The following is a 25,999-nucleotide window of genomic DNA, read 5'->3' as shown; positions in this document are numbered from 1 at the left end:
CTCACAAGACCTCCTACTTTCTAGCTCCCTGGTCTCCTCCTCCCACGCCCAACTGCAGGACTTCTCCAGAACTTCCCCCATCCTCTGGAACTCACTACCCCAATCCATCAGACACCTACCCTCCTCACCTTTAGGCGCACCCTGAAAAACCCATCTCTTCAGGGAAGCCTACCCCACCCTCACTTAACAGCCGATCTCCTCCACTCCTCCTACCACTCCATCCCCCACAGCCACTTCCTCCTGTACCACTATCCCCTCCCTCCTAGATTGTAAGCTCAAAAGAGCAGGGCCCTCAAACCCCTCATGTTTTGAATTGTATTGTTGTTGTTCTGTCACATGTATTGTTTTGTTAATGTATTGTCTCATGTTCTGTCCCCCACTATAATGTACAGTGCTGAGCAAACCTTCTGGCGCTATATAAATACTGTATAATAATAATAATAATAATACAAAGCACTGACACTGTGCTATTGGCACTGGACAGGAAGAGGTTAACATGTGGGGCAATCAAAGGGTTAACAGTGTGCTGTTTTACTGTGTACTGGGTGTTTGTGTGCTTCACGGTGTAGCAGTTTGCAGGAGCTGACAAGGGAGAGAACTGTATTGTTTATTTACAGTTCTCTCCCTCCGTCAGTAATGCTCCTCAATCACCAGGTGCTGGCGAGTAATCAACGGCCGGGACCCGGTGATTGACAGCCGAGGCCACGAATAGCGGTGCGGTTAGGGCGTGCGCGTGGCTTGTGTGTGCCCCCGGCTTGTGTGTGCCCCCTACCCGGAAATGCAAAATCATGCATATATACGTGATTCTGTGCACCCGTATAGTAGTACTGCTGTAGGGTGGACGGGAAGCCGGTAACATATAATAGATGTATGTCATTTCTGTGTCTCGTCTGCACTGTGGGATCTATTTGCATGGCCATCAGCTTTATCATTACCTATTCGCATGTTAATTTTCAATAAAAACATTGAAACAGAAAATTGGTGCAGCTGTGCATGGTAGCCAATCAGCTTCTAAAGTCAGCTTGTTCAATTAAGCTTTGGAAATAAAACCTGGAAGCTGATTGGTTCTTATGCACCAGATTTTGCACTCTTCAGTTTTAGTAAATAAACCCCACAGTGTGTTCTGCAACTTAAAGACACCTCTGCTGTATTCTGGTTTATTTTAAGCATGGATGTAATTCTTATGACTTGTGTTTATTATTTGTAGAATGGGCTGAATGCTCTCCATCTTGCTTCTAAAGAAGGGCATGTTGAAATAGTTTCGGAACTCATTCAACGAGGCGCTGATGTCGACGCATCTACAAAGGTTTGTGTCTATCCCTTATATTTCATAGTATATACCACATTCTTACATTAATAGGAAATACATGAATCATTACATACTATTAGTGACTGTGGTGGCCCAAAATGTTCCACAGCAGAGTATAACTAAAAGGTAACTGGGCAAAACAAGGACTATGGGGTTAGATCACTAAAGGCAAATAGTTTGTGCACTTTACAAGCGCAGTTACTCCAGAGCATAATAAATGAGGAGAAGGTCTGTTGACTTCCATCATCCAATCATATGCCACCAAAAATGCTGCTTTTTTTTTTTCTTTTTCTTGCATGTGATTGGATATTTTTGCAATTGAAGCTTCGCCTTAGTCACTAAGCTCTGGAGCAAATGTACTTTCAAAGTGCACAGTCTATTTGCCTTTATTAAATCAACCTCTATGTGTGAACACCCCCCCCACTCCAAATAACAGGGAAATAATAGCTATTTAGCAGATACATTATAGTTTACACACCCATAGACCAACAGCTAGCAATATTTTGCATTGCTACCCACAAAAGGTAATCGGGCTTCTTGTGAAAACTACTTCCCTCCCCTGAAGAGCCAGATATGTTGTAAAGCTTACATATTGTGCCCTGCCACTGGGACCACCTTCAGGAGACTCCATCATGAGCAAATTAAAAGGGCTTCTATGCTGCTGACTTTTTTTTGAGAATGTTTGCTCCCTGACTATCATGCTGATGCTTTGACGTTAATGCTTTTTGAGTCTATGACCAAGAACAAGTATGGAAATAAGGAATTCTGTCACTTTTCTGATGCTCATTTACAACGCTTTTGTTCCGATCTATACTTCAAAAGTATTAAAGCCAGCCACCGCAAAGAAACTAGCATTTTCAAAAGCTGACCTGCAGTGGCAGCCCCACACATTTATCATGACATGAGTCATTTTAAAACACAAATAACTTGGAAGCTCCTTGTATTTAAAACTAATACGTAAACCCCTTCTTGCCTAAGGGTAAAACAAATTTTAATGGCTAAGCACAATTTTGCAACTTTGGCATGTGTTAGTAAAACCATACATACAGTTGTAAGAAAAAGTATGTGAACCCCTTGGGATTACGTTGACTTTGCATGAATTGGGCATAAAATGTGCTCTGAACGTCATCTAAGTCACAACAATAGAAGACCACAGTCTGCTGAACATAATACTACACAAACAATAGATGTTGCCATGGTTTAATTGCACAAAACATGTAAACATTCACAGTACAGGGAGGAAAAAGTATGTGAGGCCCTAGCTTAATGACTTCTCCTAGAGCTAATTGGAGCCAGGAGTGAGCCAACCTTGACTCCAATCAGTGTGATGATATTGCATGTGTTGCTGACAGCTGTCCTGCCCTTAAAAAACACACACCTGTTTTGGGTTTACTGGTTTCAAGAAGCACTGTCTGATGTGAACCATGCCTCACAGAAAAGAGCTCTCAGAAGACCTACGATCAAGAATTGTTGACTTGCATGAAGCTGGAAAGGGTTACAAAAGTATCTCCAAAAGCCTTGATGTTCATGTGTCCACGGTAAGACAGACTGTCTACAAATGGAGAAAGTTTAGCACTGTTGCTACTCTCCCTAGGCGTGGTCGTCCTGTAAAAATGACTGCAAGAGCACAGTGCAGAATGCTGCATGAGGTAAAGAAGAATCCCAGAGTGTCAGCTAAAGACCTACAGAAATCTCTGGCACATGCTAACATATTTGTTGACACATCTACAATAAGGAAAACATTGAACAAGAATGGAGTACATGGGAGGACACCACAGAGGAAGCCATTGCTGCCTAAAAATAATATGGGAGCACGTTTGAAGTTTGCAAAAGAGCACCTGGATGTTCCACAGCACTACTGGCAAAATATACTGTGGACAGATGAAACCAAGATTGAGTTGTTTGGGAAGAACACACAACACTATGTGTGGAGAAAAAAAGGCACAGCACACCAACATCAAAACCTCACCCCCACTGTAAAACTTGGCGGAGGGAGCATCATGGTTTGGGGCTGCTTTGCTGTCTCAGGGCCTGGACGGATTGTTGTTATTGATGGGAAAATGAATTCCAGAGTTTATCAAGACATTTTGCAGGAAAACGTACGACCATCTGTCCGCCAACTGAAGCTCCGCAGAGGATGTGTGATGCAACAGGACAATGACCCAAAGCATACAAGTAATTCAACAAAACAATGGCTGCAACAGCACAGAATACGTCTTCTGGAGTAGCCCAGTCAGAGTCCTGACCTCAACCCGATTGAAATGCTGTGGCATGACCTTAAGAGAGCGATTCACACCAGACATCCCAAGAATATTGCTACACTGAAACAGTTTTGTGAAGAGGAGTGGTCCAAAATTACTCCAGATCGTTGTGCAGGTCTGATCTGCAACTACAGGAAACGTTTGGTTGAGGTTATTGCTGCCAAAGGAGGGTCAACCAGTTATTAAGTCCAAAGGTTCACATACTTTTTCCTCCCTGCACTGTGAATGTTTACATGTTATGTGCAATTAAACCATGGCAACATCTAATGTTTGTGTAGTATTATGTTCAGCAGACTGTGTTCTTCTATTGTTGTGACTTTTATGCCCAATTTTATGCCCAATTCATGCAAAACTCCACGTAATCTCAAGGGGTTCACATACTTTTTCTTGCAACTGTACCATCACAACTACTTTGTGCATCCAGGTGGATTATACCTTGTTCTTTACAGGACAAATTTCATTTGGTGGTAAATGGTAATGGATATCTCCTGATTTTATTTTTTTATTATCAAAGGAAATCTGGCCCAAAATAGTAAATAAGAATTTTTTTTTTATTTAGCTGTATATTTCTTGCTACTTTAATAAACTACCATCAAAGAACAACCCAAAATAAATTTTCCTTCTCCTGACAATCGCATTGATACCACATATGTGTACGTTAGTTATTATTTGTAGCTGTATTAAAGCCTAGATACAATCATGCACATTTTGCTTTTTTTTTTGTTTATCCTACCTAAAACTAACTGACACTGATACTAATTAAAAAAAAAAAATTAAATCCTGCCCCAAAAAAATACTGAGGCTGATCTTTGACCCTGACCTTGACCCAAACAATATCCCTGGCACTGACCCAGATTTTTTTTACATTTTTTTATTATTTTTTACACGCTGTTGTTTTTTTCTCTCTGAAAGGAGAGAGATACAATGTACTGATGACTGATCACTATGATAGGTGATCAGTGGCTAACACAGTAATCAGGTGACCCAGAATCGGGAGTTCTTTGTCCCGATCGTTAGAACAGGACGCAGGACCCTCGGTAAGACACTGTGCTGGGAGCTCGTCGTGCAGCACGCTTCCAGCACATGGACAGATATGCAAATATGCGGCCCCATGGAAAAAAGCCAAGTCCAGTGGGGACTTTGCGTATGCTTAGTGGGAAGGGTTTAAAGTGCAACTGAAGGCAAAACTTTTCTCTTAGTTTTGGATCGAATAGAGAGGGGTTAGAACATCTGTTGAGTTTTCTTTTGCTGTCTGTGCCCTCATTTAGGAGATTCACCCTCCCTATTTCTCCTGGTTACCTGGCTCACCGAAAGTGAAATAAAATCTCACGTTTTCAGTGATCACTATAACAGGAACACTATAACAGAAATAGAGGGGAAAGGGACACTAGTTTTGGTGACTACCGGCGATTTCCCTCACTTTGAAGGGATTTCTTCTAACTTCCTGTTGTTGCTATGAGATAGGAAGTGAAAGGAAATCTCCCCATAGGGACACAGATGGTGAAAAAAAACAAAATGCAAAAGGTTTTGCCTTTAGTTCTACTTTAAGCTTCTTGCTGAGGCGGCACACAATAATGTGTACAAGGTTTTACCAAGTTTTGTAATTATGCAGTTCACAGAGGAAAAATATTTGCTGACTTGGTAATCAGAAAAATTAGAGATTTGTTAGGGTTAACAAAGATTCATGCTTGCAGAAAGGTTGACTGTGGGAATCATGTAGGCTGCAATTTCTAACCTCCACTCCTGAAAATGTTAGTTTTCTGACGCTCTTGCTGAGCTAATGGCTTTACTGCTTTGTGAGTTACTGACTAAGAACATGTAGATGTATCAAATGCCCTGGCTTTACTTCACTTGCATTATGCTTGTTCCAGGTCAGGTACGTAGACTTTTTTCAAGCCAAAAATAGACAAGCAGATAATATTTTCAGAAGGTGGTCAACAGTGTCAGCATCACTATTGCTCTCAAACAAAGGTGCATCATTTCACTTTAGGACACAATAGGCCAAAGATGCAAGCTATTCTAGTGCATGACCTATCATGGTTCCATTACTAACAAGTCTGTTGGTTGAAATATATATTCATTGACTTAAACCCAAAAACCCACAATTATAGTGAAAAGATCAAAACCCAAAGAGATTACCCAAAAAATAAAAAATATCAAATATATATAAAAGAACAAAAATAAATAAAGTCCCAATATGCAAAGTGTCCAAATAATGTGTCCAAACAAAGATCAATTTCTTGATAGGAAGACGCTTCCTACTCCACTGAAGAAGATGCAAATCAATCACAGGTGCTCTTCAAATACCTCAAAAAACAAAATCTCAACATAGTATATTACCTTTTAAATCCCAGAACTAAAGTGCCACACGTGTATCATGCAAAAAAAAACACTCCAGTGTCACAGCACTCATGTGAGAGAAAAAAAAAAAATTAAAATTTTAAATATCACTGCAAACTATATATAAAGTGCATAATTACCCTAAAACAAACAAATTCCAGTTTGTAATCAACCACATATGTACAGAGTGTCCTTAGATTGGTATCCTCTTGTTCCTCAGGACCTCACAAACAGACCAGGAATCAGTATGTGAATTATAATCATATATAAAATTTATTGTAGCCACTTACATATAAAAACGATAAGATCAGCAAGACAGCATCCAACTCCTCATGCCCAGTATGCGATCCCCTTTCCGTGTGTAGAGGGTCTCCCGATCACCAGGTAATTCCCCCTTGCTACTCCTATCCAGCACTATCACTTTGTAGCTCTGGGGGACACCTGAAGTGCACCGTTACTCTCCAGACCTCCAACACACAGGGATTCCAGAATCCAAAATGGCTGCCGCAGCACTTCCGGGAACGTCACGTGCCCTGGACGCGTTTCGTCTCTTCTGGACTTTGTCAACAAGGATACGGACATAAGGTTCCAGTTCTTTAAGTACCCACTCCTAACCTGGCGGAAATACCTCAGCGGCCATCTTACAAAGTGGAAAATTGAGATGAATGACTACCACAGCTGATATACCATGCTAGATAGTCATCCCCACCCCATAGCTCTCATCCCTAAGTTAACCTCAAGCCATACTTCAGTCCCAAGGATAATTAAACCACCTGCAGCCATTTTGGAAACTGAAAGAACAATTTTAAATAACCATAAGGTCGGGGGTAACACCACCCCTTCACCATTGATTACAAAAATCTACAAATAATAAAATCATTCACAAAAATTATAAAATATTAAAGAATATAAGAAGTACATGCTAAAAAATCTAAATAAAAATAAAAATAAAATAAAATGAAAATAAAAAAATAAAAAAAAAATCAAAAAATTAAAAGAAATTTATTAAAAAAAAAAAAAAAATTAAATTAAAATTACAAATCAGAAATAAAACAATTTAAATCCAAATCAATATTAAGACCCCTAGGTTTCAAGGTATTAAGTTTAAAGATCCAAAAAGTTTCATTACGGGATATTTCCTGTACTTTATTACATCCCCTCCAATGAGTATTAAGAATATCAATACCACAAAAACTCAGAACACTAGGATCCGAATTGTGAAAATCACGGAAATGCTTTGAAACACTATGTTCCTTCCTTCCTTTTTTTATGTTCCCCACATGTTCTTTAAGTCGAATTTTAAGATCTCTTTTCGTTCTACCCACGTATTGGATTTTACAGGGACATTCCAACAAGTAGGTGACATACTTCATATTGCATGTTATAAACTTCTTGATCATAAACTCCTCCCCCGTAACTGTAGATTTAAACGTGGAGATCTTTTTCACTTTAATACCAGTCGTTTTACATATCCTACACTTCCTACATGGGAAGAAACCTGTTAATCCAAACATCCGTGATTTTCTAGGGGGGGAGATAATCCCTTTTACTAATAGGCCCCTCAAGTTATCACTTTTTCTATATATAAACGAAGGTTTCTCAGGTAGCGTCTTGGCTAGAATATCATCTTTGTGTAACATCGGCCAATATTTTCCAATGACATTCTCCACTTCCCTATACTGGCAACTAAATTTGGAGATAAAAGCATATTCCATTGAACTTTTCCCCTTCCTCCTTTTTTTCTTAATATTTCTCTTCTCCTTCCCATCTCCTAAATACTTTCTACTTACTGCATATCTCATCTTCTCTAGAGAATCCTGATCATACCCTTTAGCAACAAAACGAAAGATCTTAAAAAAGTTAATTAACACTGCCAGAGAAAATCTCATTCTCAATGAAAAAGAAGCAAAATTTCTAGTTCCATCATATTGTTGTATTCCATTTATGTATTTTCTTCCTAAGATACATAAAAGTATCACCAATCCCCCAGGTAGACCCATTATTAATGGGATAGGTTCGGTACATTCTAGAATAGGACAATATGTTGACTTCTATTTGCAACCCATTGTAAAACAAATGCCCTCATACCTGAAAGACAGTCAGGATGTAATAAATTTATTGGAAGGAATGAAAGTAACTAAAGATACAATATTATCCACTATTGATGTTAATTCCCTGTATACCAATATAAAGCATGAAGATGGCCTTAAGGCCATAAAATGGGGTTTACAGAACCATTCGGAGCTCCATAGAAAACAGCGTAAACTCATTATACAGCTTCTAGATTTTAGTATGAGTAATAATTACTTTTGGTATAAGGGGGAATTTTACATCCAACAAAAGGGCGTGGCAATGGGTGCCAAATTCGCTCCCAGCTTGGCCAATATTTTTTTTGGCCAAGTGGGAGGAGTCTGAGATTTTTGGCAAAAATTGGATGGGTCTAAAAGTCTGGAGGCGCTATATTGATGACATCTTGATAGTGTGGGAAGGAGATAAATCTGACTTTGAGATCTTTTTGGAAAATATTTATAATAACAAATTGGGATTGAGTTTCACCACTAGTAGTAGTACGGAATGGGCCAATTTTTTGGATTTACATGTTTTCAAGTATGAGAATAGATTATGCTTCAAAACGTTCTTTAAGGATACCGACAAGAATGGATTTATCCCGACTAGTAGTTGTCACCATCCTTTGTGGATTCAAGGGATTCCTAAGGGCTAATTTATTCGTATTATGAGAAACTGCACAAGATTGGAAGACTATATTGTACAGTCAGAATATATTTAGGAACGTTTTGTTGCTAAAGGGTATGATCAGGATTCTCTAGAGAAGATGAGATATGCAGTAAGTAGAAAGTATTTAGGAGATGGGAAGGAGAAGAAAAATATTAAGAAAAAAAGGAGGGAGGGGAAAAGTTCAATGGAATATGCTTTTATCTCCAAATTTAGTTTCCAGTATAGGGAAGTGGAGAATGTCATTGGAAAATATTGGCCGATGTTACACAAAGATGATATTCTAGCCAAGACGCTACCTGAGAAACCTTCGTTTATATATAGAAAAAGTGATAACTTGAGGGGCCTATTAGTAAAAGGGATTATCTCCCCCCCTAGAAAATCACGGATGTTTGGATTAACAGGTTTCTTCCCATGTAGGAAGTGTAGGATATGTAAAACGACTGGTATTAAAGTGAAAAAGATCTCCACGTTTAAATCTACAGTTACGGGGGAGGAGTTTATGATCAAGAAGTTTATAACATGCAATATGAAGTATGTCACCTACTTGTTGGAATGTCCCTGTAAAATCCAATACGTGGGTAGAACGAAAAGAGATCTTAAAATTCGACTTAAAGAACATGTGGGGAACATAAAAAAAGGAAGGAAGGAACATAGTGTTTCAAAGCATTTCCGTGATTTTCACAATTCGGATCCTAGTGTTCTGAGTTTTTGTGGTATTGATATTCTTGATACTCATTGGAGGGGATGTAATAAAGTACAGGAAATATCCCGTAATGAAACTTTTTGGATCTTTAAACTTAATACCTTGAAACCTAGGGGTCTTAATATTGATTTGGATTTAAATTGTTTTATTTCTGATTTGTAATTTTAATTTAATTTTTTTTTTTTTAATAAATTTTTTAATTTTTTTTATTTTTTTTTTATTTTTTATTTTCATTTTATTTTATTTTTATTTTAATTTAGATTTTTTAGCATGTACTTCTTATATTCTTTAATATTTTATAATTTTTGTGAATGATTTTATTATTTGTAGATTTTTGTAATCAATGGTGAAGGGGTGGTGTTACCCCCGACCTTATGGTTATTTAAAATTGTTCTTTCAGTTTCCAAAATGGCTGCAGGTGGTTTAATTATCCTTGGGACTGAAGTATGGCTTGAGGTTAACTTAGGGATGAGAGCTATGGGGTGGGGATGACTATCTAGCATGGTATATCAGCTGTGGTAGTCATTCATCTCAATTTTCCACTTTGTAAGATGGCCGCTGAGGTATTTCCGCCAGGTTAGGAGTGGGTACTTAAAGAACTGGAACCTTATGTCCGTATCCTTGTTGACAAAGTCCAGAAGAGACGAAACGCGTCCAGGGCACGTGACGTTCCCGGAAGTGCTGCGGCAGCCATTTTGGATTCTGGAATCCCTGTGTGTTGGAGGTCTGGAGAGTAACGGTGCACTTCAGGTGTCCCCCAGAGCTACAAAGTGATAGTGCTGGATAGGAGTAGCAAGGGGGAATTACCTGGTGATCGGGAGACCCTCTACACACGGAAAGGGGATCGTATACTGGGGATGAGGAGTTTGATGCTGTCTTGCTGATCTTATCGTTTTTATATGTAAGTGGCTACAATAAATTTTATATATGATTATAATTCACATACTGATTCCTGGTCTGTTTGTGAGGTCCTGAGGAACAAGAGGATACCAATCTAAGGACACTCTGTACATATGTGGTTGATTACAAACTGGAATTTGTTTGTTTTAGGGTAATTATGCACTTTATATATAGTTTGCAGTGATATTTAAAATTTTAATTTTTTTTTTTTTTCTCTCTCTCATGAGTGCTGTGACACTGGAGTGTTTTTTTTGCATGATACACGTGTGGCACTTTAGTTCTGGGATTTAAAAGGTAATATACTATGTTGAGATTTTGTTTTTTGAGGTATTTGAAGAGCACCTGTGATTGATTTGCATCTTCTTCAGTGGAGTAGGAAGCGTCTTCCTATCAAGAAATTGATCTTTGTTTGGACACATTATTTGGACACTTTGCATATTGGGACTTTATTTATTTTTGTTCTTTTATATATATTTGATATTTTTTATTTTTTGGGTAATCTCTTTGGGTTTTGATCATTTCACTATAATTGTGGGTTTTTGGGTTTAAGTCAATGAATATATATTTTATTAGTACTTCAGGGGAAGGATATTGATATGACTTTAAGGGATTCTTGAGGATTTTATATATATATGTGTGCTGATTTATATGTATTAAGTCTGTTGGTTGGCCTACTTTAGTGGTGGGACCAGGGGCGGACTGACAACTCATGGGGCCCCCGGGCAATAGGGGATCATGGGGCCCCTGTGCCCTTGCCCAAACTCAAAACAGCCTATGAAAAAGGTACCAAGGGCATCTCATGGGGCCCCCTACTGACCCCGGGCCCTCGGGCAGTGCCCGAGTTTCCAAATGGTCAGTCCGCCCCTGGGTGGGACCATAGCAACTACATTAGGCAAATTTTCTGATATGTCTACCACCTTTCTGCTATGGTACTTGTTTAATAATATAGCGGGGGTTATTTACTAAAACTGTTGCAGCTGTGCATGGCCAATCAGCTTCTAACTTCAGCTTGTTCAATTAAGCTTTGGCATAAAAAACGTGGAAGCTGATTGGTTTCTATGTACCAGGATTTCTATTGCATCAGATTTTGCACTCTCTCCAGTTTTAGTAAATAACCCCTATAGTTCTGCAAAGTTGCAGGACTCGGAGTATCTGGATGGTAGGGTTTCAGTTTCTGTAGTGATTGGGACCAATATAACTAGCTGTCACTCATGTTACCTTTGCTGTTCGTAGATGTGTAGATTCTTCAGTGTCTATACCAGGGGCGGACTGACAACTCATGGGGCCCCCGGGCAATAGGGGTTCATGGGGCCCCTGTGTCCTTGCCCAAACTCAGAAAAGCTTATGAAAAAAGTACCAGGGGCATCTCATGGGGCCCCCTACTGACCCCGGGCCCTCGGGCAGTGCCTGAGTTTCCAAATGGTCAATCCGCCCCTGGTCTATACCTTACTAAGAGTAGAATAGTCAGTGTTAGTTGTGACCTGCACTAATGATACATGTGGAGCTTTGTAGTTGTTGGAGAGCAAGCAGTCTTGTGAATACTGTAAGACCTATTACAATTTATGTAGACTTGTTTCTTTTAAGAAATTATTTTGAAGATTTATGAAGGATGGAAGTTTGATGTGTCCTTTATGACAATTTCTTTTTTTCTTGGTCTTATGATAAAGAAAATGGACTTTATCGGTAATAACAAATGCATTTTGTGTTTTCTTTTGCAGAAAGGCAACACTGCTCTTCACATAGCATCCTTAGCAGGACAAGCAGAAGTAGTGAAAGTTTTGGTAACAAATGGCGCTAATGTTAATGCACAGTCTCAGGTAAATATAGTATAAATCTGCCCTTATATGCACAAATGTGTAAACTAATCATAGGTTTAAACATCAAAACAAGTTCTTAAAGCCCAACTCCAGCTAAAACTATGTAACTAAAGCCACATACTGTGGTAGAATTATTGTTGGTAGAGAGGTTACAATTCCACTCCGAACCTGTAAGTGGAAGGGGATTAAGCCCTGGTTCACACTACTGCGACTTCAAGTGCAACATGCATGTACAAAGTGCACCTGAAGTCGCATCTAATGTATTTCTTTGGCACTATCTTAATAGGTGCAATTTCCAGGAGTACGATTTGAAAAAATAGTTCCAACATTACTTTTCAGTGTGATTTAACTCTCATAGACTATAAGGCACTGGAATCGCACCCGTGTCTATATCAACACTACTTTGAAGTAGGTCTTTGAATGGGACCAAGCACCACTTTGATATCGCAAACAGTGTGAACCGGGGCTAAAACTCAAATCTAGCCAAACAATGCCCAATGAAGTGACACTCTTATACTTAATACATGTCTAACTTATATTATCAGAATCTAAAAGCATACTTTGATAAGACAGTCTTGTTAAATAATGTAAGATTATAATTAGAAGCTGGCATTCTATAAAATAAACAATAAAGATGATTCATGTCAGCATTTTTATTGCATTGAAGCAAATTGCAGAGGGGACATTGGTGTCAGAATTGGACTTCCAAGCATTTAGTGTGTGAGCTATATATGTAAATATTCATTTTCAGTCTCACTTGTCTGGTCTATTCTACTACCTCGATTGATATAGATTTGTTATTTGAAGTCATTCTACTCCCCTTCTTAACTGATAGTTTTTGTGATTGAAGTTCTGATTATTGCATGCTGTGTAGAAGGGGCCATGCACAGAAACAAGCAGTAAAACGCTGCTACAATGACAGATTCATGCAGCTGAGCCTGGCATGGCAAGTTATGCACAGATGAATTCTGAGCTTGTACCTATGTATCTTCTGTATAGTTGTGCAAACTGCATTGTTACATGGCCAGAATAGATAATGAGAAGAGTGTACAGTCTGCCTGATTTCTCTTTCTGGTTTTCTAGTAAAAGGTATAAAAAGCCAAGTTTTTTTTTTCTTAAACAAAGAATAGTGTTGAACAACACAAACCAATGCATACAGTGGGGGTCGAAAGTTTGGGCACCCCAGCTACAAATTTGTATTAATGTGCATAAAGAAGCCAAGGAAAGATGGAAAAATCTCCAAAAGGCATCAACTTACAGATTAGACATTCTTATAATATGTCAACAAAAGTTAGATTTTATTTCCATCATTTACACTTTCAAAATAACAGAAAACAAAAAAATGGCGTCTGCAAAAGTTTGGGCACCCTGCAGAATTTATAGCATGCACTGCCCCCTTTGCAAAGCTGAGACCTGCCAGTGTCATGGATTGTTCTCAATCATGGTCTGGGAAGACCAGGTTATGTCAATCTCAAAGGTTTTAAATGCCCAGACTCATCTGACCTTGCCCCAACAATCAGCACCATGGGTTCTTCTAAGCAGTTGTCTAGAAAACTGAAACTGAAAATAGTTGACGCTCACAAAGCTGGAGAAGGCTATAAGAAGATAGCAAAGCGTTTTCAGATGTCAATATCCTCTGTTCGGAATGTAATTAAGAAATGGCAGTCATCAGGAAGAGTGGAAGTTAAAGCAAGATCTAGAAGACCAAGAAAAATATCAGACAGAACAGCTCACAGGATTGTGAGAAAAACAATTCAAAACCCACGTTTGACTGCACGATCCCTCCAGAAAGATCTGGCAGACACTGGAGTTGTGGTACACTATTCCACTATAAAGAGATACTTGTACAAATATGGTCTTCATGGAAGAGTCATCAGAAGAAAACCTCTTCTACGTCCTCACCACAAAAATCATAGTTTGAACTTTGCAAATGAACATATAGACAAGCCTGATGCATTTTGGAAACAAGTTCTGTGGACCGATGAGGTTAAAATTTAACTTTTCGGCCGGAATGAGCAAAGGTACGTTTGGAGAAGAAGGGGCACAGAATTTAATGAAAAGAACCTCTGTCCAACTGTTAAGCATGGGGTTGGATCAATCATGCTTTGGGGTTGTGTTACAGCCAGTGGCACAGGGAACATCTCACGAGTAGAAGGAAAAATGGATCCAATAAAATTTCAGCAAATTTTGGATGGTAACTTGATGCCATCTGTGAAAAAGCTGAAGTTAAAGAGAGGATGGCTTCTACAAATGGATAATGATCCTAAACACACCTCGAAATCCACGGGGGATTACATCAAGAGGCGTAAACTGAAGGTTTTGCCATGGCCTTCACAATCTCCTGACCTCAACATAATTGAAAATCTATGGATAGACCTTAAAAGAGCAGTGCGTGACAGACAGCCCAGAAATCTCAAAGAACTGGAAGACTTTTGTAAGGAAGAATGGGCAAAGATACCTCAAACAAGAATTGAAAGACTCTTGGCTGGCTACAAAAAGCGTTTACAAGCTGTGATACTTGCCAAAGGGGGCAGTACAAGATATTAACTCTGCAGGGTGCCCAAACGTTTGCAGATGCCATTTTTTTGTTTTCTGTTATTGTGAAAGTGTAAATGATGGAAATAAAATCTAACTTTTGTTGACATATTATAAGAATGTCTAATCTGTAATTTGATGCCTTTTGGAGATTTTTCCATCTTTCCTTGGCTTCTTTATGCACATTAATACAAATTTTTAGCTGAGGTGCCCAAACTTTCGATCCCCACTGTATATCACCACGACCAACTGCACAATGACTTTTGGGCCTCATGCACACAGGACAATTATTTAACTCTCCTAAAAACCAGCAGTGTTTTTGCAGAAAAAATGCCTGACACTTGTACAAGTGTCTAAAGCTTTTACAAGCTTTTAGGAGCTTTTACAGGTGTTAAGCTCTTGGGCATTAATTCATTTCATTGGCCAGAATAAAAAATGTATTCTAACCATGGAAATGAGCTAATGCTCAAGTGCTAAATGTGCCTAGCATTTAGGCGCGTTTAGCAGCTTTTAGTAGCATCAAGTGTTTTTTCTGCCCAAACGCTGCTGCTGGACACACTGGCATTTTTTTTCTGCCTCTAAAAGCCCCTGTCATTAAAAGCTTCTAAAGGTCTATGTATGCATGGACACATAGGATAACATGGAGGGGCATTTGGAAGCAGTAAAAAATAAATGCCTGATGCTCCTAAAAGTGGCTGCAAAAATGCTCTGTGTATATGAGATGTAAATGCTACTGTAAAAGTGTGCATGTTGTCCATAGGAACTACTCAGATTTTACCTGACATTTTGTAGTGCATCCTGGTTGTTGCTTTGGATATCACCTCTGTCTTTTAGGGCTCCTTTTGATGGTTCTCTCAAAGACTATTCAAGCCCTACTTGCATTGGGTTGCCCTCAGCCAGGTGCGGACTTGCAACTTTTGGCCCAGGGGGCAAGTACATCCAAGGGGACCATGATGCAGAGACTCAGACCCCCTCCCTCTCTCCCTCTTCCTTGCCTCCTCCTGACCCCCATCCCAGGCTGAAGAGCTGCTCCAGTATTTTCTGCTCACGGGGTGGGGCGAGCTGGACAGAGCCTTCTGCACCGACCCAAAACTGGCTGTCAGTTCCCAAACTGGCTGGCAGAAGGCAGCTGTGGGGCTGCAGGTTGGAGCCATGGTGGCTCAATCTGGGCTGACCAGGGGAGGAGATCCTCCAGTGGGGCATGCAGTCAGCCTCTACTGGGACAGAGAGTACACCATCCATGCCAGGGGAAGGGGGGTGACCAGCACTCTGTTTTCGTCCTCATCCCACACTCTGTAGGACACCAGCAGGGACCTTTTACTCCACTTCATCAGGAAGTATTTAGGCATGTCTGCGGTGAAAGCAGTGCAGCCTTTTTATGGGGTATCAGAGTGGCCCAGGGGGCAGTTTCCGCTCAGTCTGCTCCTGCCCTTGGCATGTCTTAAGCAGCACCCCTTAACGTATGCTAAAAAGGCCATTGATTCCCAGGAGCATCAGTTTTTCCATATGCACAGATAATCACGCTGTTTTTCCAAGTACAAAACATCTATAGAGGAACATGTCTTAAGTTAACCATACTCATTACAATCTAACTCAACTATCCAATCAACTTGGATGTAATCAGGCAGGCCATTGCACAACATAGTTATTGATAGATCTAAAAGAGCTTGTTCAGTCAGATTGTAACGTGTTTGCCAAGCTTAAACATTTAGAGGTGTTACGCTGAGGCTGGTAAAACACCCTGAACACTGCTTGATTCAGGTTATGCAGGGCATACATGGGTTGAATTCCGAACAAATTTTCTTTAGAAAATCAGAAACTTTGTGCATTTTGTAATCTGATGGTGCCACCATTGATCACGAGATTCGACCAGCTAAGCCTTTCATTTCACCTCATGTTGCTACAGAAAATAATTTTCGTGGTCAACACTTTTTTTCTATTTCCAGGTCACAGCTCACGCTCATTTTTTTTTCAGTTACTTTTCTCGCACAATTCTCTCATCATGGATTAGAAATTAGTTTGTTTTCCCAAAAAGTTTCAACATGCCCGATCTCTCAAATTCGATGGTCACTCGGGCATTGCTGAGGCCCACTAATGGTGCAAAATTCGAACGCAAAGTCTCAGAAAATGTTTTCGAAAGAAAACTCTTTTGGAATTCGACCCATGTATGGCCGGCTTTAGATATTAAAAATGTACATCTAACATGTAACAAGAATTAGAGACATTTTAGTACAGTTGGTCAGTTTTGAAAACGAGGAACATAGTCTTAACATCTCAGTTTTACAGAAGATTAGTGAAAAATGAAGCAAGGCATGGAAGAAACTGGTAGTTAGCAGGAGCAGAATTAAAATGGGTGATGGCTGAAGTCTATGTAATAGATGGCAGCATATGAAAGCAAAGCATCAGTGGGTGTTTTATACTCTCACATATCAGTACAAAGCTGCTTCTCTGGCACCCCCCTGTGTTTCAGCATCCTTTCCCTAATTATGAAGACACATCTTGCTTTCCAAAAGACTATCCAAAAATACTGCCTTTGAAATGCTTAGGTAACAATTGCATCTTTACTCTGCAAAAAAAGAGGGTTTTTTATATAATGTAACGTGATCTGCAGTGGTAGCTGTCCGTGAACACAGAGCATGTTGGGAAAAGGGGTGAAGATGCCTTTTATTTGCACCTATTCTTGACCAGATAAGGTAACTTCTTGGCCCAGTAGCATTACTTTAGATATAATTTGCTGATAATTAAAAAGTAAACCTAAAGAGTTATAAAACGTGTGCAAATGAATGGGCTAAACCAAGTCCACTACAAGCTGCCATGTGTTTACATGGTTTAATGTTTTCCAATCATAAGGCCATGTTCACATCTCACAGTTTAGGTTTGCAGGTAGAATTGTTGCGATTATGCTTGGGATCCCAAATCACATGGCAATCACAGTACAACACGTTGCACGCATTTGGGTGCCATTAACCTTCAATGGATAATGCAATGCAATTCTTGACAGAATCAAGCGGCATGCCTTTACAAAGCATGTGAAGCTTGTCAAAAGGAGCAGGAGCTTCTTTTCAGGTTACAGGCACGTATGGAGCAGCCCCTTCAAGCAAATCGGCTGCCCTATATGACACACAGAATCACTAGTCAAAATCGCATAGCAGGAACACTCATTCCCGCTATGCGATAATGTGAACGGGGGAATTCTGCTCATGATCCCAAATGGCCTTATGGTCTACTCATGCAGTATCTAGGAGCAAGCAGGGAAAAGCATTCACATCCTGATCTCCTAAGAATCATTAGAATTCAACCAAACATACTGTAAATGGTATGTGCTCAGGATCTGAACCCATTGAAGATTCACAGATAAAGATGTATACATCTGTCCAGAAAAGACATGACCTAGCAATAGTATGAATCCACTACTTACACACATTCTAGTGTGCACTCTGAGCGCATGTGGGGCGGATTTTTAGATATTCCAGTTTTTCTATCCAGCTTTCCCTGGATGCTGCTGCATTCATAACACCTTTATAATTACGGCTGATGAGGATTAAGGGTTCTTCAGGGGTGCCTTAGCAAAAATCCCCAAAATTGTCCCAATAGCCTAAAAATTGAGCACAGGCCAGTGGATGGATCAAGCCTGCCTTTTGTTACACAAAGCCACAGATTTTGATTGTGCTGCATTACAACACTGGGCACCGTCAGTGCTGAAACAGCAGATGACATCAGTTGATAAGGAGGATGTCAGGTGTCTACATAGCATTCTGACAGATTGCTGAATCAACAGTAGCAATGTTGATGCAGGCATTCCTCCTTCTGAGACATTGTATTCTGACAGGGGGACTACCCAAAAAGCCAGAACACACTGATCAGCGCTCACAGTCATTGGTTGCAAGCGTTGATTGGATGCTAGTTTTCCAGCATGCCCGCTTGATAAGAGCCGGTTGTTAGACCGACTTCTGACAGACAGGCTGCTGTACACATGGGCTGAATGCCAGCCAGTTTCTGTTGAACTGACCAATACCGGCCAGTATTTGGCCTGTGTGCACCAGCCTTTAAGGGATACTACAGGGCAATTTTTTATTGATACGGAATATTGGATGTGTATGAGACAGAATAAATACTCTATGCTGGTTTTGTCAAGCCTTATTGAATACTCACATTTTGGATCTAGCTTGCTGACATAGATGCATGTTTTTTATGCTTTAAATATAGAATGCCTATAAAGGAGACCTACAGAGAGGAAAGGCTGCCCCTGATGATCTCTCCTTCTGAAAATTTTAGTTTTGCTGTCATGTCAATCCTCTTGCTTAAATAATTTGTCACTGATCTCTGGAACAAATATGCATATATGGACTTCTCATTTCTCTTTGATGTTTCTGATTTGCATACTAGTTCATGTGACTCAAAACACTGAAGCCAGAGGGCTGGAGTAACTGCCAGGGAACTAGTGTTTTCAGAATGTTAACAATAATAACAACTATAGTCCTTTCTTTCCTAGGCAATGTCTGCTTTTATGACAAAAAATCTAGTATATAATGGTTCATAACAACCATATTCTGTAGATTTCGGCTTTATTGGATTATAGTAGCTAGAATGATGAAGGATGGCTTTAGTTGGCTGCACTTTGCACATTGCTATTTGCATTACTTAGAAAATTATGCTTCTGTCACCTGGTTTTCACTTGTTAATGTATATAATAATATATAGAAGCACATATCTCTTTTAAACTGCTCATGTATGTATTGTCTCCACTTTCAGAATGGCTTTACGCCACTATATATGGCTGCACAGGAGAACCACTTAGAGGTTGTGAAGTTTTTGCTGGACAATGGGGCAAGTCAGAGTCTTGCTACAGAGGTGAGTTACAATTATTATTGGAGAAAGTCACAAACATTCGATGGACGATCCATGAATACATGATTGTGCAGGTTTGCATGCAGTCAAAACATTATAGCTGTGCAAAAAAGTGTTTGCCATATTGTTGTGACTGAGTTGACAACTTTTGATAAAGTGAGGAGTGCGGAAACCGCTAGTATTGGCTCACTGTTGCTTACTACTGTCTGTGGGCAAAAATCATCTCCAACAATGATAGCTAACCTGTTACCATTATATATTATGTTGGGTGAAAGGTGATTATAGCAATACCAAGCTCTCTGGGATAGAATACGAATTGTTCGCTCTCAAGTCAGAGTTATTGCACAGCAAATTATAGCGAGTTCATTGTGCACAAATCTTAAAGTGGACCCAATTTTAAAAAGTTAAGATTTGCTATGTTGTAGTTAACATTTAAAAATGTGTAAGCAGTACTCAGAAAAATGTGAGGTTGATTTACTAAAGGCAAATAGACTGCGCACTCTGCAAAGTGCAGTTGCACTCTGCAATTACAAGTGCTCCAGCTTAGTAAATGAGGTAAAGCTTCACTTTGCAAAGAATACTGAATCACATGCAAGGAAAATAAACAGTGTTTTTGCTTGCTCATGATTAAATGATGGAAGTAGAGCTTCAGCTCATTCACCAAGCTCCAGGGAAACATGCCTTGCAAAGTGAACAGTCTACTGTATTTGCCTTTAGTAAAAATATTAGCAGGCAGCCTACAGGTAATACTGGTAAATGTAATTGGTCCCCTGCATGCCTTTTGTGAGTGCAACTTCCACAGTACAGTACATCTTTAATGCAGCAAACCCTGTACTTACAGTATTAATGGTTAGGTTCTCTTAGGATTTCTTGTATGGTTTTAGGAGGATTTTAAATCCAGGACTTTGTTTCTTGTTATATTAACAGGATGGCTTTACACCTCTGGCAGTCGCTTTACAGCAGGGCCATGACCAAGTGGTGTCTCTACTTCTGGAAAATGACACAAAAGGAAAGGTTCGCCTTCCAGCACTCCACATCGCTGCCAGGAAAGATGACACAAAAGCTGCCGCTCTTCTCCTGCAAAATGACCACAATGCCGATGTGGAATCCAAGGTTTGTGAATGGGACATGGATTTAGCAAGGCATATACTTAAATGCATTGCAAACCTTTCTTCAATTCTAAATGTCTCTGCCTTTGCTTCAACCCCCCATATACAGTTTTTTTTATCCTTTTTTTGAGCACATTTTTTTTTTCTTTTTGCCATTTAAAGTTTGTTTTATCTACCTCTAAGCTGAGCATGCGCCAGTAAAACTAGCTCATATGAATGTATGCACTGCTATGATGCAATAATTTTCTAACAGAGAACACATATACAGCACAGGGTAGCTTCACATAAGACTTCTACTGAATTATATAGAAAAACAAATCTAGAGTGGTCTCCCTCTTCTTTCCTTTTTTTTTTCCTATTATGTTATTGTGCACATATACAGTGGGGATCGAAAGTTTGGGCACCCCAGCTAAAAATTTGTATTAATGTGCATAAAGAAGCCAAGGAAAGATGGAACAATCTCCAAAAGGCATCAAATTACAGATTAGACATTCTTATAATATGTCAACAAAAGTTAGATTTTATTTCCATCATTTACACTTTCAAAATAACAGAAAACAAAAAAATGGCGTCTGCAAACGTTTGGGCACCCTGCAGAGTTAATATCTTGTACTGCCCCCTTTGGCAAGTATCACAGCTTGTAAACGCTTTTTGTAGCCAGCCAAGAGTCTTTCAATTCTTGTTTGAGGTATCCTTGCCCATTCTTCTTTACAAAAGTCTTCCAGTTCTTTGAGATTTCTGGGCTGTCTGTTACGCACTGCTCTTTTAAGGTCTATCCATAGATTTTCAATTATGTTGAGGTCAGGAGATTGTGAAGGCCATAGCAAAACCTTCAGTTTACCCATCTTGATGTAATCCCCCGTGGATTTCAAGGTGTGTTTAGGATCATTATCCATTTGTAGAAGCCATCCTCTCTTTAACTTCAGCTTTTTCACAGATGGCATCAAGTTACCATCCAAAATTTGCTGAAATTTTATTGAATCCATTTTTCCTTCTACTCGTGAGATGTTCCCTGTGCCACTGGCTGCAACACAACCCCAAAGCATGATTGATCCAACCCCATGCTTAACAGTTGGACAGAGGTTCTTTTTATTAAATTCTGTGCCCCTTCTTCTCCAAACGTACCTTTGCTCATTCCGGCCAAAAAGTTCAATTTTAACCTCATCGGTCCACAGAACTTGTTTCCAAAATGCATCAGGCTTGTCTATATGTTCATTTGCAAAGTTCAAACTATGATTTTTGTGGTGGGGACGTAGAAGAGGTTTTCTTCTGATGACTCTTCCATGAAGACCATATTTGTACAAGTATCTCTTTATAGTGGAATAGTGTACCACAACTCCAGTGTTTGACAGATCTTTCTGGAGGGATCGTGCAGTCAAACGTGGGTTTTGAATTGTTTTTCTCACAATCCTGCGAGCTGTTCTGTCTGATATTTTTCTTGGTCTTCCAGATCTTGCTTTAACTTCCACTGTTCCTGATGACTGCCATTTCTTAATTACATTCCGAACAGAGGATATTGACATCTGAAAACGCTTTGCTATCTTCTTATAGCCTTCTCCAGCTTTGTGAGCGTCAACTATTTTCAGTTTCAGTTTTCTAGACAACTGCTTAGAAGAACCCATGGTGCTGATTGTTGGGGCAAGGTCAGATGAGTCTGGGCATTTAAAACCTTTGAGATTGACATAACCTGGTCTTCTCAGACCATGATTGAGAACAATCCATGACACTGGCAGGTCTCAGCTTTGCAAAGGGGGCAGTGCATGCTATAAATTCTGCAGGGTGCCCAAACTTTTGCAGACGCCATTTTTTTGTTTTCTGTTATTTTGAAAGTGTAAATGATGGAAATAAAATCTAACTTTTGTTGACATATTATAAGAATGTCTAATCTGTAATTTGATGCCTTTTTGGAGATTTTTCCATCTTTCCTTGGCTTCTTTATGCACATTAATACAAATTTTTATCTGGGGTGCCCAAACTTTCGATCCCCACTGTACATGCACCCATGTAGGCCATGAAAATGCATATCTTTATAAAAAGGATCTTGGGGGTTTATTTAAATGTTCCTACAACTCCATTTAGCTTTTGCAGTTATGTTAATGTTATTTAAAGGGTCAAGACCTATCAATCCTTTGCTTAAATTGCAACCTAAATGAAAATAGAAATTTATCTAATCTTATCTAGCACTGTATAGCGCTCATTATTGATGCTATACTAAAGTCTTTGAAAGTGTTCCAATTGTAAAATGTATGAAGAATGACTTCAATTATCCAATCATTTGAAAAACAGATTCTGTTTCTTTATTTCATTTGCGTATGATTGGAAAATTGAAGGGAATATTTACACAATTTATTGTGTGAATTTTCTTAAATCCTTTTGTAAATCAGGCTCTTTATGTGGAATATATAGTATATGCTTTTCATGTGCCCATGCTGAATTTTAGTATATGCGGTTCAGGACTATATTTAGAAATCCTCTATATTACTCAGCCTAGAAATCCTTCATTTTTCTTTATTTTTTGTATTGCCAGACTTAGATTTCGTCTGAAGTGCCACCACATGGAAAATGATTATTAGGGTCTGTAAATTCCAGTGTAACAGTTTGTTGCATATGCTGTTGCATTTCAGTGATATTGTTTAGTAAATCAAATGCTGGAAATGCAGAGAAAAGGCTAAGAAAGGAGGTTTGTGGAAAGAGAGACCTGAGTTATTGCACTAAATGGTTTCAGCAAAGGCTCTACTAATTTCCTTAAAGTATTTCTAAAGTTTTTTTTTTTTTTTTTTTAGATGGAGTAGGGAGTGGTTCTTTTGCCATCTTATGTCCCACCATTAAAATTATTTCCCTTCACTTTCTCTCATGTAGACACCACAGGAAGTCAAAGGAAATCTCTCCAAAGTGACATAAATCCAAACTTAGGCAGTTGTCACCAGAGCAAGTATTCCCATCAGAAGATTACCCTTCTATTCTTGTTCGGGTGACAACTGTAAAATTCAGAATTTTCCCTCACCTTCAATCCAAATGACTATGGCCACAGAATAGAGAGTGATTCTCCTTAGCAGGGACACGGATAGCAATACAACCCTTCACCACTCTATCCAAACTAAAAGAAAAAGCTCTGCCTTTAGGTACAGTTTAAAAATTCTCTAAACATTACTGAAAATACCATCCAGATAGGATAATACAGTGCAACAATCATGTTATTTTTCTCCATAGCATTGATGCATAAGAGCAAGCTGGTGCATGGCTAGATTAGTAAAAGTGTAAAGTCCCAAAGCCAAATACATCTGAGAGCGAAATATCTTGGACTCACGTATTCCCAGGTCAGGATTTCTGAACTGTTGAGACTTAAGTCTCACATTCTACATCACTTTAGGTCCCACATTTTGATGAGTAAGTCATTGGCTCTACAAACAGTACAGTTTCAAAAGCTATTCTGCTTACATTGCTCTGTACATTGCCGTATAATTATTTTTCAGAATTGGCTCACAGCATTGTGCACCAGCAATGTAGTTCATTAGGGGCTGGCTGTCAGCCATGTTGCTAAAGCTTTATACACGGTTTACCAATAAACTAACTACTGTCTTTGGTATTGGCCTGTATATGCTATCATATATTACTAAATATATTGCAGATTTCTAAGTTCTTTATATGTCTTTAGATGAAAGTTTATATGATCAGAGTTATTTCTGCTGCTCTTAGAAGCTGCTTAGCTTACCTGGGTGCTCTGCAAAGAGTTGGATGCAAAGATTAGACTCAAGTAACTTAGATTTTTTTATACACAGACAAAAGTAGCATTGGCATGCTTGATGTAACATGTATTTGGAAAAACATATGAAAGAGCTCCTCTGGTAAACCTTTTTAAAGTAGAAACCTGCTTTAAAAGTCTAGCACACTCATAAAAGAATTGTGACCCATAACTCATGATGGGCCAGAAAAACCCAGTAACATTTCTTGTTGTGGTCACATTTTTTGTACATTGTTCACAGCAATAGTTGGCCCCAGGCTATATAAATGACAAGCTCTAGATACCTGTAGATGTGAGATCTATGAATACAGGGGTTTATTTACTAAAGCTGGTTCACTCACAATATTGTGCACTTCTGCAAACCAATCAGCTTCCAGGTTCTATTGCTAAAGATTAATTGAACAAGCTGAGGTTAGAAGCTGATTGGCTACTATGCACAGTTGCACCAGATTCTGAATGAACCAGCTTTAGTAAATAAACCCCACTGTGACCTCTGCAGATAACCATAGACTAAACAATCTTAGGGAAGGTGTTGGTGGTGTGCTAGTCATCCAAAATGGAGTTTTCTGGATGTTCGCTAGTTTTCCCCCAATATAATGCTGACACAAGGGGTATACTGTATCTGCTCAGTGCACAAACATTCAAATCCAACTAACGCAGGTGTGCATTATATTAATATTATTATACAGGTCTTGTATAGTGCCAACAATTTGCACAGCACTTTACAAAACTAAAATGGGGTACTCACTACAAGATCACTAGAAAAACAAGGAACGATTCAGACTTTTTAAATGAAAAGTTTTCGAAGGGACAAAGTCCAGATTGTTTTCTCATACGTGAACAGAAGTAATGATTTTTGTTTAATGTGTAATGTTTTCATATGACTTTTGTACAAGAAAAATTTGATACAAAAGACTGAACATGATCATAAGAGAACAACAAATATAAGCCTTTGTTGTTTGAGAATTTTCATACAAATAGTACCATCCTCAGTTTGGACTTGCTATGCAACATCAAGGAAAACCGGATGATCGTTCATCCAATTTTCTTATAGTGTGTACTGGGCATAAGGTAGACAGTACAGTTACAATCCAATCTAATACAGGGGGTTCAGGTGGCTCTTCCCGTGAAAGCTTATAATCCGTTAGATCATTCTACCGAATGATTTCTATTAATCTTCCTAATGTGATCCCATGTGTACAGCTCTCCCTACTTCATTTTGAAAAAAGCAGGCATACTCATATATTTCCACTTGGTGTGTTTGGCTCAGAAAAATCTGCCCTTCTCTTTTGCTATTGGCCAGACTCGATGTCATGTATTTGACACTAATAGACTGCAGTTACTGATCTGACTGTAGACTCTCCTCCTCCATTCTGTGTGACTTCACTATTGCTCTTGTTTGCTCGCATGATTGACAGGCAAGAAGGCAAACAGTGATTTTAAAGATCCTACTGATGAATAAAAACACACAGCGCCAAGAGCAGCATTAACCCTTACTAGTCTGCCAAGAATAGATTCCCGACTAGCCTGTAAAGCCTTGATTGGCATGTTAGTAACACATTTCCTGTTTTTGTCCATTTAGCATTCAGTGGTTTTTTTTTCCATTTTATTTTATTTATTCATTGTTTTCAAGGTATTGCTAATAATTTACTCACTCAATGTATTGCAATATGTATATTTGTCTAGGTAGTATAATTTC

General features: G+C 39.1%; 1 protein-coding gene across 30 annotated transcripts in view; it reads left to right on the top strand.

Annotated features, from left to right (window-relative positions):
• Positions 1-25,999, top strand: part of ANK3 (ankyrin 3) — an 818,082-nt gene that overhangs the window by 559,728 nt on the left and 232,355 nt on the right. For all 30 annotated transcript variants that reach the window (XM_089683172.1, XM_089683174.1, XM_089683180.1 and 27 more), the window contains 4 exons: positions 1,208-1,306; positions 11,968-12,066; positions 19,354-19,452; positions 20,377-20,562. In XM_089683172.1, coding sequence (XP_089539298.1) covers positions 1,208-1,306; positions 11,968-12,066; positions 19,354-19,452; positions 20,377-20,562 — 483 coding nt within the window. The remainder of the gene's footprint in view (positions 1-1,207; positions 1,307-11,967; positions 12,067-19,353; positions 19,453-20,376; positions 20,563-25,999) is intronic.

The sequence above is a fragment of the Staurois parvus genome, unplaced genomic scaffold, assembly GCF_062004578.1.
Source record: "Staurois parvus isolate SC_StPar_1 unplaced genomic scaffold, SC_StPar_1.0 ptg000303l, whole genome shotgun sequence".
NCBI classification, from domain to species: Eukaryota; Metazoa; Chordata; class Amphibia; order Anura; family Ranidae; genus Staurois; species Staurois parvus.
This window is presented reverse-complemented; position numbering and strand designations above follow the sequence as displayed.